The following is a 12,465-nucleotide window of genomic DNA, read 5'->3' as shown; positions in this document are numbered from 1 at the left end:
ATCTGGTTATGCTTATGGCATGCTTCTCTGTGCAAGCTGGAGACAAAAGGGACAGATGTATTTGAGGGTTTTTCCCATTAATTAAATTTGGATTTTTACATCAGACATCCACCGTTTCCTTTGGTGTTCTAAAGCACCCCGTTTTGCATTAGCTGAACGCTGGAGAAGAAACGATACGCAATGCGCTGATGACATAGCGCTGCTACCCCTAGTCCCTTAGGGTGTGTGCAATTGGCATTTACAACAATATCATGCATGCAATATAATAAATGCTAGGACAACGTTTGTGGGTATATAATATGTCGCAAGTTTATTATTTACACAGGTTGGGTTAGCTTACGGGCGATCCCGGTGTCGGAGATGAGGTTATTAAACATTGGCCGACACCCATCCTGAGAAAGCTAGAGCTGTTCCGTCTGGTGTTCTCTGCACCAACATGCTTAGCATCTTACAGCTCGTTCCTTTATTGTGGTTTACCACTTTATCAATTTTGTCATGCTCCTGACAAGTCAGAGCGAGACCCCGGCCAGTCTCCACAGTTGCTCAGGATTTCAACTGTCCCTTGCGGGATTAAGGAGCGCCGTCACGTCATCCCAGGCCCCGCCGTAAAGGCTCCAAGTAGCCTGAGGAATAGGTTTTGGCTCCAGGAATCACCATCTGGAGGCGTTTTAACCAATTTGAAGCTTTAGGATCGCCCTGTAACTCCGCTTTGCGACGATGCTTTAGTTTCCTGTAAAGAAAAATCTTGTTGTAAACGTATGTCTCACATGTGACCATTTCTTCGCCTATGAGTGCATGAAGGCTTTGTTCGCCCTGTCGTCGGGGTGGGTGGGAGGTTGCTCGCCTTACTTCCAAAGAGGCCCAGCCCAGCGAGGTCACCCCTTAAAAGGACCTCCTGGCCTCACTCCTCCCTTCTCACACCTTGGGGGCCATAAAGGAGAGGTGGCCCACCCTCCCTAGTACGGAGGCCCTTCCTGGCCAAATGCCTCCCTAACAGGGGAGCGACGCTAGGGAGCTGTCCCCTCTATTGTCGCCCTACGTGCGACGTGGCCAGCTACATAGCGCTGCTACCCCTAGTCCCTTAGGGTGTGTGCAATTGGCATTTACAACAATATCATGCATGCAATATAATAAATGCTAGGACAACGTTTGTGGGTATAATATGTCGCAAGTTTATTATTTACACAGGTTGGGTTAGCTTACGGGCGATCCCGGTGTCGGAGATGAGGTTATTAAACATTGGCCGACACCCATCCTGAGAAAGCTAGAGCTGTTCCGTCTGGTGTTCTCTGCACCAACATGCTTAGCATCTTACAGCTCGTTCCTTTATTGTGGTTTACCACTTTATCAATTTTATCATGCTCCTGACAAGTCAGAGCGAGACCCCGGCCAGTCTCCACAGTTGCTCAGGATTTCAACTGTCCCTTGCGGGATTAAGGAGCGCCGTCACGTCATCCCAGGCCCCGCCGTAAAGGCTCCAAGTAGCCTGAGGAATAGGTTTTGGCTCCAGGAATCACCATCTTGAGGCGTTTTAACCAATTTGAAGCTTTAGGATCGCCCTGTAACTCCGCCAATCCTCGGGGATGGCATCTCGCGATAACCGAGGCCCCCCCACCTGTGCTCCTCCCTTACTTGCTAATTACAGGCTGCTATCCCAAGAGCGACTCTAATATTTCAGGACTTATACGTGCCCGCATCAGACCGGTGTACCGCGTCTGCTGAAAACAAATCCCTGCTGCTTCGTGATAATTGTCTTGATTGTTTGGTTCCCTGCCTGGACATTTCACTCGTGGCCTGAGACCTGGCTCCCTGCCACCCTCCCCCTGGGATCATCTCAGACAAGTTCTTCCCCCGCCTTATACCATGGCTCAAATTTCCGCCACCCTGCGTCAAGGCCTGCCACCGTGGACCTCTCCCACCAGTAGCTAGGTCGTTTACCCAGGTGGATTCCAATCTGCTCCTCCCCACAAGCTGGCCAACTCTAGTTTCACGGCATGGCCCCATCTCATTCCTGGGGTTCCCCTCCAGACGAGTTTGCTGTTGCTGAAACCTGTTTCTCAGCCCCCCTCTTTGGCCCGGCTTTCTGCTCTGGCCCCCCAGGGTGGCCCCTCACCCTACGAGTTTGATGTTACTGAACTCTTGTGTTCCAGCCACCCTCTTTGGCCCGGCATTCTGATCTGGCCCAAGGAGTGGCCCACACCATAGTGTCGCCATCCCTAGATGGACGAGAAGGAAAGCATTACCACAACATTTCTTGACATCTGTTACAGCACATGTTAGGGCTCAACCATGCCACAATATCTTCAATCCATTTAACAACATCACCATGCCCATATTTCGCCTCAGCTGTGCCCGCCATTTCCGCCCTTAGTACCCCATTTTTGCTATTGCCCACTTCAAGACCCTCATATATAGGAACTGCGTTAAGGCCTGCCGTCTAGGTGAGGCAACAGTTGTCCCGGTTGTGCAGGGCGGCCTGCAATGTGCCTCCTGAGTAGTTCTATCGGGCAACCTTGGAGGGGGGGGAGGGGTGGTGTGGGGGAGACCCCTATTCCTCTCAAACGACCCCACCCAGCTTCTTCTGTTCGGTCAACTTCTGAGCGCAGTACTTTCCATTCCGCCATGTCCTGGCCTCTCTCGAGATTACCCCACTTAGGGCCCTAACGGAAGCGCCACCCCCGCCTTAGCCATTAACTCTAAGGTGCAGAACACTCCCAGGAAAGCTATGGAAAATTCGACCGAACAATCTCTCCTCATGCTGTGTGTTACAGCTGGCTGGGATTGCCGCCCCACCCCACCAAAGCCCTGCGCATGTCTAGGTCGGTGGGAGCCCTTGATCAGGTGTCTTTCCTTCCTGTCCATCCCATCCATTTAATGCTGCCCATCTATGAAGCGCGCCGGCGAATCTGGCTCCCCTTTCAACTTTTGAGAAATGGGTGATTGCCGTCAAGAGCCCGGAGACCCACGCGTGTGATTTCCCGTTGGCTTTCCTCATTGCACCACTTGATGCCCCCCCTTGGCCGGTGGATGGGCGTCTCCAGCACCCCATGACTGTGTTAATGATCTGAACCTATCAAACCGCGCCTTGTATCTGGATCCGGTAGCAGGGGCCATCGCTAACACTCCCCCGGGCCCCTAACCTTCACTCCACTGTACCTACGCCATCGCTCGCATGATCGTTCTCATCTCCGCATCCTCCGCTTTTCAACCAGCAAATGCTCACCAGCTCCCTTAACCGCCCTCCCAATACTTGGCGATTCCCTGACTGGCAATAGCTGGCCTGCACTACGGCCCGGTTGTTTGATCCGGACGCAGCCCTCTTGTTGGCTGACTGTTGTGGCCACAGCTGGAGAGAGACGACAATTGAGAATATTTCCCGTAAGGTACTGCTCCTTGGGTGTCCCTGCCTAAACCACGCATTGGGCCAGTTCGCCGTCCACTACTGGCGGTCCGGTATGACCCCAAAAGCCCTCTCTGCCTGAAGCCTCGGTAGGGAGCTGGGGCTGCTGACTGGTGCACCTGGGGGTGTGCCACAATAAAGTACCATAGACTCCCTCCAGAACTGCCAGCCACCTGCGCAGGTCCATCCTTCCAGCCCGCCTCGTGGAGCACCAAGTGCCGGCAATTCTTCTCCTACTGTTGCCCCTGCGTGCCCCCTGGCAAATATTCTGCTTTCTCTCCGGGTCCCTGCCAAGCAGTATGCAGGTTTCGACTAAGAAACATGACCGCATAACCCGTGGGCATGCCCTTGCCGTAACTGTCTTGACTCACCCACTGCAACCTAGGAGGTGAACGCCACCTACAATCCTCCTTGAAAACCTTTGCACTATAACACGCGTTCTGTTGTAGTGCACTGTGCTAAGGGCTTCCCAGTGAATCAAATATGCCAATCATGGATGTCCCCATTACATAACATCTCTACCGGAGTACTCGCACTTTTATCGCTGTTAGCCGTGGTAGCATGCCCCAGCGTACAAACAGCGCAACGAGGCAGCAACAAATGAGTCCACCCCCATCCACAACCTGGGAACATGGCAAATCGTTAAAGGCGGGAAGTGAGGGGGGGGAGGCATGCCGAGGATGAAAAGTCTAGCACCTTTCGTAAGGGACAGCAAGTGTTTAATTTTTAATTGCTCTGTAAATCTTTGCCGCTACTGGCTCTCCCTAGCATGGGCCCCGTTGGGTGGTATGTGTAGTAACCCTGATGTATGTACTCCCTCAGGCTTTACAATTTTTTGCTCCACACATCCTGTCATGCTGCTAAGTGAGAGTCAAGTGATACCGCAGTACCATGTCGGATGAAATCATTGCAGCCGAAGCCCTAGCGACAGAGCTGTCAGCACTTGAATCGGTTCCCGCCTTAATGGTAAATGCAGTGGAGCACAGACCTTTCCATTGCTGCATCTGCCCTCTCGGATGCGTCAGGAGAGTGGACTCCTCCAAGGTTCCACCAATCAATGTAGACAATATTGCAGTCCTCACCTTCATGTTAAGGAGGGGAGACCTCCCCTTCCCCGACACACCTTGTATCAATTCTTGGGACAGTTGCCTTAACCATCTCCTCCCAGTCTCTCAATCTCATGTCCCTAATTCACCCTTGAATTAGCCTTTCCATAGACGGTTTACCAATACAGGTGAAACACGTATGCACAGGTTTTGAAGGGATGAAAGCAGAGGCTGATTCACCTTTTGTGTAAACAGCATATTGTCATCAATTAAAGGACCTTTATTTTCGGTATATCTGTGTATTGCGTATTCTTATGATATTGTGCATATGAGACCCGTGGTACGGCAGGAGCTTGCATGTCTCCTAGTCCAGCCTAAGCTGCGCTGCTATAGCTACCTTCTATCAGCCTAAGCTGCTAGAAACACCTCTTCTACACTAATAAATAAGGGATGACTAGACTTGGTGCAAGGTGTAAGTACCTCCGGTGCCCACTACAAGCCAGGCCAGTCTCCTACGTTGAGCACCATTCGGCCTGAAAAAAGACGCCCAGACCAGGCGCCCCCTTTTTTTTTTTTTTTTCTATGTATATATATATATATATATATATATATATATTTATATATATATATATATACACATATATTTTGAAAAGGCTGTAGTTGAACTTTCTTTGTAGTCTGATAGCAGGAGTCATAACAGTTATAGAATGGGAATATGGTGTTTCCTGTTCCAGATAGAAAGAGTTTTGTCGGTTTGCAGCGAAACATTAAATACAATACTCATTGTTTGCCCTTATGGTATTGTGAATTATTCCAGATATTATACATGTGAAGTGTTTCTGACATACACCCAACTATGAAACACCCCGTGAAGACTGTTATCTCCCGTCATTTGTAGGTCTTGCAAAAGCAGTGCCTAGCACCCCCAACCACTTCCTGTTACTCGCTCCTGAGTGTGCCCTTTAAACTCCTTGCTTTTCCGGCAGCAGTTGCTAACATTCGTTCATTGTTTTGGTGTGCTGCTCACACCCATTGGTCTTGTCCCTGTCCCTAGCAGCTTTCACTTCTGTACTCTTTGTCTTACATTCATGCCTTATTACTGCGTTTAGCGCTTGGCTCAGCCTCGGGGAGCAGCAGCCTTAAGTGCTGTACAACCATGAGTTGGGGTTGCTTCACGCGTACACATATCTTGTGTATGTCACTTGTCCTCGTATTGCATGTACTCACTGAGCTACCTGTGGCATGTTTATAAAATAAGTACCTTTATTTTAGTACTTCTGTGTATTGCGTTTTGCCATAGCTACCTTCTCTCAACCTAACCCGGTAGAAACGCTGCTTCTACCCTAACGATGGCTGACTGGACCTGGCACAAGGTGTAATTACCTCTGGTACCCACTACAAGATATACTAGTGATAGGTTAGAGAACCGCAGTCAAAAGAATTCCACCTTCGCGTGGTTGAGGTACCTATAGTCGCCTACATGCGATACTCTTTTAGCGGCATGCTGTTGCCCTTCGGCTCAGCCTATGCTGCGTAACCGTATTCCTAAATATTGATTGAGGGCGTCGTTCATCACTGCGCTATCTTTTCTAAGGCATTGGGTGGTGCTTTCCCAATGGTGACTATGCACGTGCATGCTGGTATCCCTGGCAACAAGTTCAAATACTTGTGTGCAGAGTTCGTAGGCGGCCTCTATCATTTTTTTTTTTTTAATACATATATATCCAGTAGCAAACCACCATTTGTTGGCTATGGTTCACTTGTAATGTCTGTTGGAATTCCAGGCATTACCTTTCCATAGTTCCTCCGAAACGGCTCTAGAAGTCCGTTAATTGAAACCGAGACCCAGGACGTGGGCACTGCCCGATACTTTTTCGCGAGCACCACTCGGCCCTATGCAGGCATCGTCCCGCCCCTAATCCTAGCTCCTTCTCGAGTCCCGTGACCCGGTTGTAGGTTGAACCTGCGACCACGGGTCACCAACAATTTCCGCGATCGGGGCCACCTTGCTCCGCCATGCGGCATGACGGCGAGGGTCGCCCATTCCGCCGCTCCCGACCAACTTTCTAAAATAGCCCCGCTGTGCCCGCACCTGGAATAAACATGATGCAGCAAAATTGTTGGGACCAGGGCCCCTGTAGCCGCGTCTGACAAACATCTCCCCGCTGAGCCCAACTTGTGCCTGTTCTTTCTTTGCGGAGGACCGGCACTTATCTCTCAGTGCCGGTACCCCGCTCCTCTAACCCTGTATTTGCTGCGGGCCCCCCAGCCCCGATCCAGCAGGGCGAGGCCCCCGCCCTGTTGCACGCCAGCGAGGGCGTGCAGCCCGCACTTTCTACTGGACCCTAACTTGCCCCCCCGTGCCCCTACCAGCACAAGCCGGTCGAGCGCCACCTCCACGAGCGAATGCGCGTCTCCCTCCTCCAGCTGACTCACCAAGGTGAGGAGCGGTGCCGTGGGATTTGGGGGGGGGGCGTGTTCACCGTGCATAGGGCCTTTTGTGCATCATTCCTGTCTTTGGAACACTATACTGCTAGCTGAAGTATTGCCGCACCTCAGCAAATATAGGCAATAACATATTGATGCAGTGAATCTGCATTTCTAAATCTAAATATGTAAAATTGACGCCGCAGTACAATTTTATCTATGTTCCCACAATTTCAGTTAAATGCATCGGAACATAATTAAATACCTCGCACCAGTTCAGCATCTTCGACAAGCTTTAGATGAAAGCGCACATCACCGTGGTGGCTACGCGGCGCACGTAGTGTGTGCCGTAGTGGTCGTCTGCCCTCTACCTCGCCGCACCGTTATTGCCCTCGAGGCGTGTGCTGCTGACCTCGCGCTAATAAGGTGCGGCGCCACTTGAGAAGAAACGCAAATCCCTATGGGTGGGCGCGTGTAATTTTGTGCCGCTGACCTCGCGCTACGAAGCTGAGGCGTCAGCTTAAAGGTAAGGGCAAATCCCCATGGTGGCGGGTGCGGGCCGATGGTGTGATTTGGGCCCTCTACGTGGCTCCGGTTGCGGGTTGTTCGCCTGTCCCGGCTCTGTTTCCCGTGGCCATGTGGTATTGGAAGCACTGGAAACGTGCGTACCGCGAAATTTAGGGCGAGGCGGTCTATGGGGGCTGCTCCCCCCCGTGCATCGCGACCTCGCTGGCCCTGCGGTGCGGCTGGGTCACGGGGAGCGCCGGGGCCATTCCGCAGCGTAGCTGATAACCGGGACGCCGCACCGCCCCCCACCCCCGCGAATCGGACATTGGTCGCAGGGTGTGCAGGGGTGTGGAATTTATTAAAATATCTACTTGCCCACGGGACAGGCTGCTTCTCAAATCTACTTGTCCTGTAAAAAGATCTACTTGTCCCTTTAGTGCCATGTAGTGTGGCGCCAAATTATGGCAGCAATCCCATTATGTAAGAGCTCTGATAATAGCCTCTCTGATTATGCCAGGGCTACTACCATAGTAGGGCTTGAATACTTGCAGTTTCAATCCCTACTGTAGCAATTTCCTTATTTTTCCACCTTTCTGCAGATCTGCATACTGGGGCTGGAGGAAGCAGTAAGCAATAGTTCCAGGGCTGGAATGCCTTTGAGTCTGCAAACCTACTAACCTGCACGTTTTAAAGATTTTCACCAGCTTCTCTCTAATATTTTCCCATAATAAGAAAGGTTTGGCCTTTTCTCCTGACAGTGGCAGAATTGGAACTTCTTCCAGGGTTGGGAAGAAAGTGGCTGGAGGGAAAATGAACTTGCAAACGCTCAATAGATTTTCACATGAGAAAATCTACACATGCGTATTTACCCATGCTAAAATACAGTTCACAAATATTTTATAGGGGTACGACATATACCATGGGTGCACTTTTGTGACTTTCTTTAAGAATTTGGGGCCACATGTAGGTAGGTTCAGATTTGCGACCCGCAAATTGCGAGTCGCAAATCCGAATGTAGGATGGTGTCCCTGACACCATCTGTGATTCACAAGGGCTTCGCAAATGCACACCTCATGAATAATCATGAGGTGGGTCGCAATTTGCGACCCCCTTGCGAATGGCGGCTTCACAGGGATGGTGGCCTGCTGGAGACAGCAGACCACCATGTCTGTGACTGCTTTTCAATAAAGCAGTTTTTTTTTTTTTTTTGTAATGCAGCCCGTTTTCCTTAAAGGAAAACGAGATGCATTACAAAAACGAAAAATGAAACGTTTTCGTTTCATTTTTTCATAGCAGGCAGTGGTCCGCAGGACCACTGCCTGCTCTGAAAAAATGTTTACAGTGACATTCATAATGGGGAAGGGGTCCCTTTTGTGAAAGTGTTAGCACCCATTTGAAATGGGTGCAAACTGCGATTGGTTTGCGCCCGCATTCGCAAAACAATCCTACATTGCACTACAAGTCGCAATTAGGAAGGGAACACCCCTTCCTAATTGCGAGTCGCAAACCCGTTTTGCCATTCGGTAACCAGGTTACCGAATCGCAAAACTGGGTTTGTGCATCGCAATGTGCTTTTTGCACGCCGCAAACAACGAAAGTCGCTGTTTGCGACATGCAAAAAGCTACCTACATGTGGGTCTTGGTCCCTAATTAGGTCTGGTGTTAACAAAGACATTTTGTTTTTATTAAACTTCTATTTCTCTCTTGGCTGGCTTTACTGTGAGTGATCGCATTCTTCTCTTCCACAAGGAGCATATTGGCACACAAAGTAGTTTTGTTCAGTGTCAGGAACAACAGTGGCAATCAGTGACGTAACGAAACTGGAGGGTGCCCCTTTGCAAAGACCATGGAGGAGCCCCCTCTCCAGACTCACTCAGGGCAGGTGCTGTGCTGAAGGGGCCCCCTGGAGGGCGGCTGCGGGGCCTTTGTTATGCCACTGGTGGCAACGTGTGCTTTTAGAGTTCAAAAACGTTATGTTTTTTTTTTGCCAATGTTTGTTACAATGTTGAGGGCCTGGTAGCTCCCACAACAATAAAGTGTTATAAAAGCCATGTCAAAACAAGACACGCATTGATGAAACTAAAAGACTTATAAAAATATGTCAGATCAGTTGGCTTTGTCAGTGTTTGTTTATTTTCATGCTTCCCATAATCGTGTTGAAAATGGTTACACTGATTTTCCATTAGAAATATTTTTGGGAAATACTAGCATGCATCAAAACATTTTACTACATGACACTTCATTTGCATCTAATCAGAGAGCATTCTGGGAGCATTATACTTAGCCTCATAGCCTAAACGTTTCAAACATGTGTATAAACGTTTTTTTTTTTTGTATTGGAACCAACGTCCGTGGAGTTCAGTCCCCGTCGGTTAGACGCTCACATGCGTGCACGGTGGACTGACCCTTGCACTGCACCAGATGCCCCCCCACCCCGCAGAGAAAGTAGCCGTATCTCACCCTGATTGTGGTTCGCGCAATCGGGTTGCTTCGCCCCCACGCTGCCCCGAATTATTAGACTAACCTCGTTCTCCACTTGCTCCGGGTGCCCGCGCCCCTAACGTTTACTCGGCTACTCTCTCTGCTCGCCTTACTTCCAAAGAGGCCCAGCCCAGCGAGGTCACCCCTTAAAAGGACCTCCTGGCCTCACTCCCCCCTTCTCACACCTTGGGGGCCATAAAGGAGAGGTGGCCCACCCTCCCTAGTACGGAGGCCCTTCCTGGCCAAATGCCTCCCTAACAGGGGAGCGACGCTAGGGAGCTGTCCCCTCTATTGTCGCCCTACGTGCGACGTGGCCAGCTACATTACATCTCGGCCAGGACTGAGGGTAGTTCTCGTCAGTCCTCTCATGTCCAGGAAGTGGCTCATCTGCTCTAGGGCAGGGGGGTCTGTTCCCTCAGTGGCTCCTTCGCAGTGCTGCTCGACTGGTGGCAGAGGTCAACCACATAACCCCGATTCTGCACTCGCTTTTCTCAGCCTCAATTTCAGACCAAGCTTTTAAGTAAGTTTAGCCTTCAAGGCTACTCATCAGATGTCTTAACAAGCATTATTAGGATGAACGAGAGGCATTCATAAGCATATAAATGGAACCATAGAGTACATTAGGATTCCAATTGTAGTCCGAGGAGCACACCAAGTAACCTCGTAGGCTCCCACGGATAAACAATAAACAGTGTTAACCTAAGGGGAGTTTACATATGTAAAACAGTTGTTCTGCTGACAGCCATTATGGGCACAGGCAAGCACCGTCGAAATAAATATGGGCAAGCAAGCACTACCATGGCTATCATTATCACAAAGATAGTTGGAACTCAATATTTCCCTGGTTTTCTACTTGCAGTGAGCTGCATATTTTTTCCAGAGCTGCTGTGCTGCATAGCATACATAATGTGTGCAGTGTGTTTCTTTAGACCTATGAATTAGTTACTGTGTTGCCTATACATTGTAATATGTATTTTTCCATTTGACAGATAACCGCAGTCTGCAGGGAAGCTGCACTTCTGGCCCTCCAAGAGGATATCCAGGCTCAGTGCATCATGAAGAGACATTTCGACCATGCCCTTACGATTGTAACACCGAGGATTCCGGATTCATTGTGCCAGTTCTACGCAACCTATCAGAAGAAAAGTGGACTTCACGCCCTTTGATAATAATGTGGATTTGTACGATATTATTGCCTCTGAAGGCGACATATGCAAAGTTAGTGCCATGTAAGTCCATGCTTGCAATCCAAGAAGTTCAAGATGGAGGCTTGGCTGAAGTGCTACCATTCCCTCTCGATAATTCATGCACAGTGTTGATGCTGGACGCAAAACACACTGTGTTTGGTACAGAATCGGTGTGGAATGGACTCTCGACCCCATTATGCATCTTGCTCAAAAGACTTGTTGTTGGTTGGTGAAAGAAAGTAGGAACGCGGGGAGGCTTTAAGGGTGTCATCTTGGTTTACTTAAAACGCTCTGAGTGGTTTTAGTGCCTAGAGTCAATCTTCTAGCACAGTTTACCTACAATTTAACCTCCCATTGGAAGCATTATTTGGTCTTTGTTTGTTTTTTACTACAAAATATACTAAAACATTCATACTTGCACAGTAGTTCTTCTCATTTTAAAAGCTATGTTTTCACCTTGTGAAGAAAAGAATATGAGTGATTGTTTGATTACTAATTCAAAAAAATTGTCTTTTTGCACAGGTATTCGCAAAGGCTTTGGAGTCACCTAGAGTGAATCTTGACTTTGCCCATGCATCATTTTGTAATCCCTCTGACAATCTTTCTTCTAGTTATTCCTTCTCCAAAGGAACAAATTGGAGCTACTCTGACTCTTACTTCCACCCACGATCGTGTTAGCTCGCTTAGTATTCTTGCACCAAACTCTCTCTTTTCATTTTTTTCTGGTGCAGAAACAGTAGTGGGTGGTGTGCCAAAGGAATACAAACTTTGAGGAAGATGATATATAGTAACCAATTCATGTCCTTCCCTCATGTTCCTTCTGAATATTTTGCCCCAATTTCACCGCCTACCAGAATGTGCTGGACTTGAACTGGGCCACAGTTCTAATTGAAGAAGCAGTTGAAGACTTTTGAAGAATTATTAATCCAGAATGATATGTTTGTGGTGTAGCCTGCATCTGTGTTCAATCCCTTACCTCTGCAGCTGATTGATACAACAATGGCGTGGAGTGAAAGAATGCTAGTGTTGCATAAGTCAACTTCCCTTGTCTTCCCTGTGGGACTGGTGAGACTTTCCTTAAGTCACTGCCCCATCTGCACTATCTGTTTATATGATAGGTGGATGCAGCCTAGAACACCATCCAGCACACAACATAAATCTGTGCTAACAGTGCCCAGTGCAAATTCATAAGTCTTATATTTTCCTTTAGTGGTCAAATTTCCTTGTACCTCAAGGAGTGAAAGCTCATCGCTGAGGAGTGTTTAGTAGTGACCCAGTTGTTTAGACTTCTCCAGAGCTTGTCTATGGAGAGGGTGCCTTACAGCTGCCACCCTAAATTGCAATCTATTCATAACACGAAGGAGGGCTGTACACATTCCTGACAATCCTTTAACATCCCTTGACCCAGGAGAAGTTA

General features: G+C 49.0%; 1 protein-coding gene across 1 annotated transcript in view; it reads left to right on the top strand.

Moving 5' to 3' along the window:
- Positions 1 to 11,468, top strand: part of AFG2A (AFG2 AAA ATPase homolog A) — a 1,603,044-nt gene extending 1,591,576 nt beyond the window's left edge. The window contains exon 16 of the mRNA XM_069242390.1: positions 10,851 to 11,468. Coding sequence (XP_069098491.1) covers positions 10,851 to 11,027 — 177 coding nt within the window. The 3' untranslated portion in view covers positions 11,028 to 11,468. The remainder of the gene's footprint in view (positions 1 to 10,850) is intronic.
- The last annotated feature ends 997 nt before the right edge of the window (positions 11,469 to 12,465 follow it).

Source organism: Pleurodeles waltl, chromosome 1_2, assembly GCF_031143425.1.
Source record: "Pleurodeles waltl isolate 20211129_DDA chromosome 1_2, aPleWal1.hap1.20221129, whole genome shotgun sequence".
Classification (NCBI taxonomy): domain Eukaryota; kingdom Metazoa; phylum Chordata; class Amphibia; order Caudata; family Salamandridae; genus Pleurodeles; species Pleurodeles waltl.
This window is presented reverse-complemented; position numbering and strand designations above follow the sequence as displayed.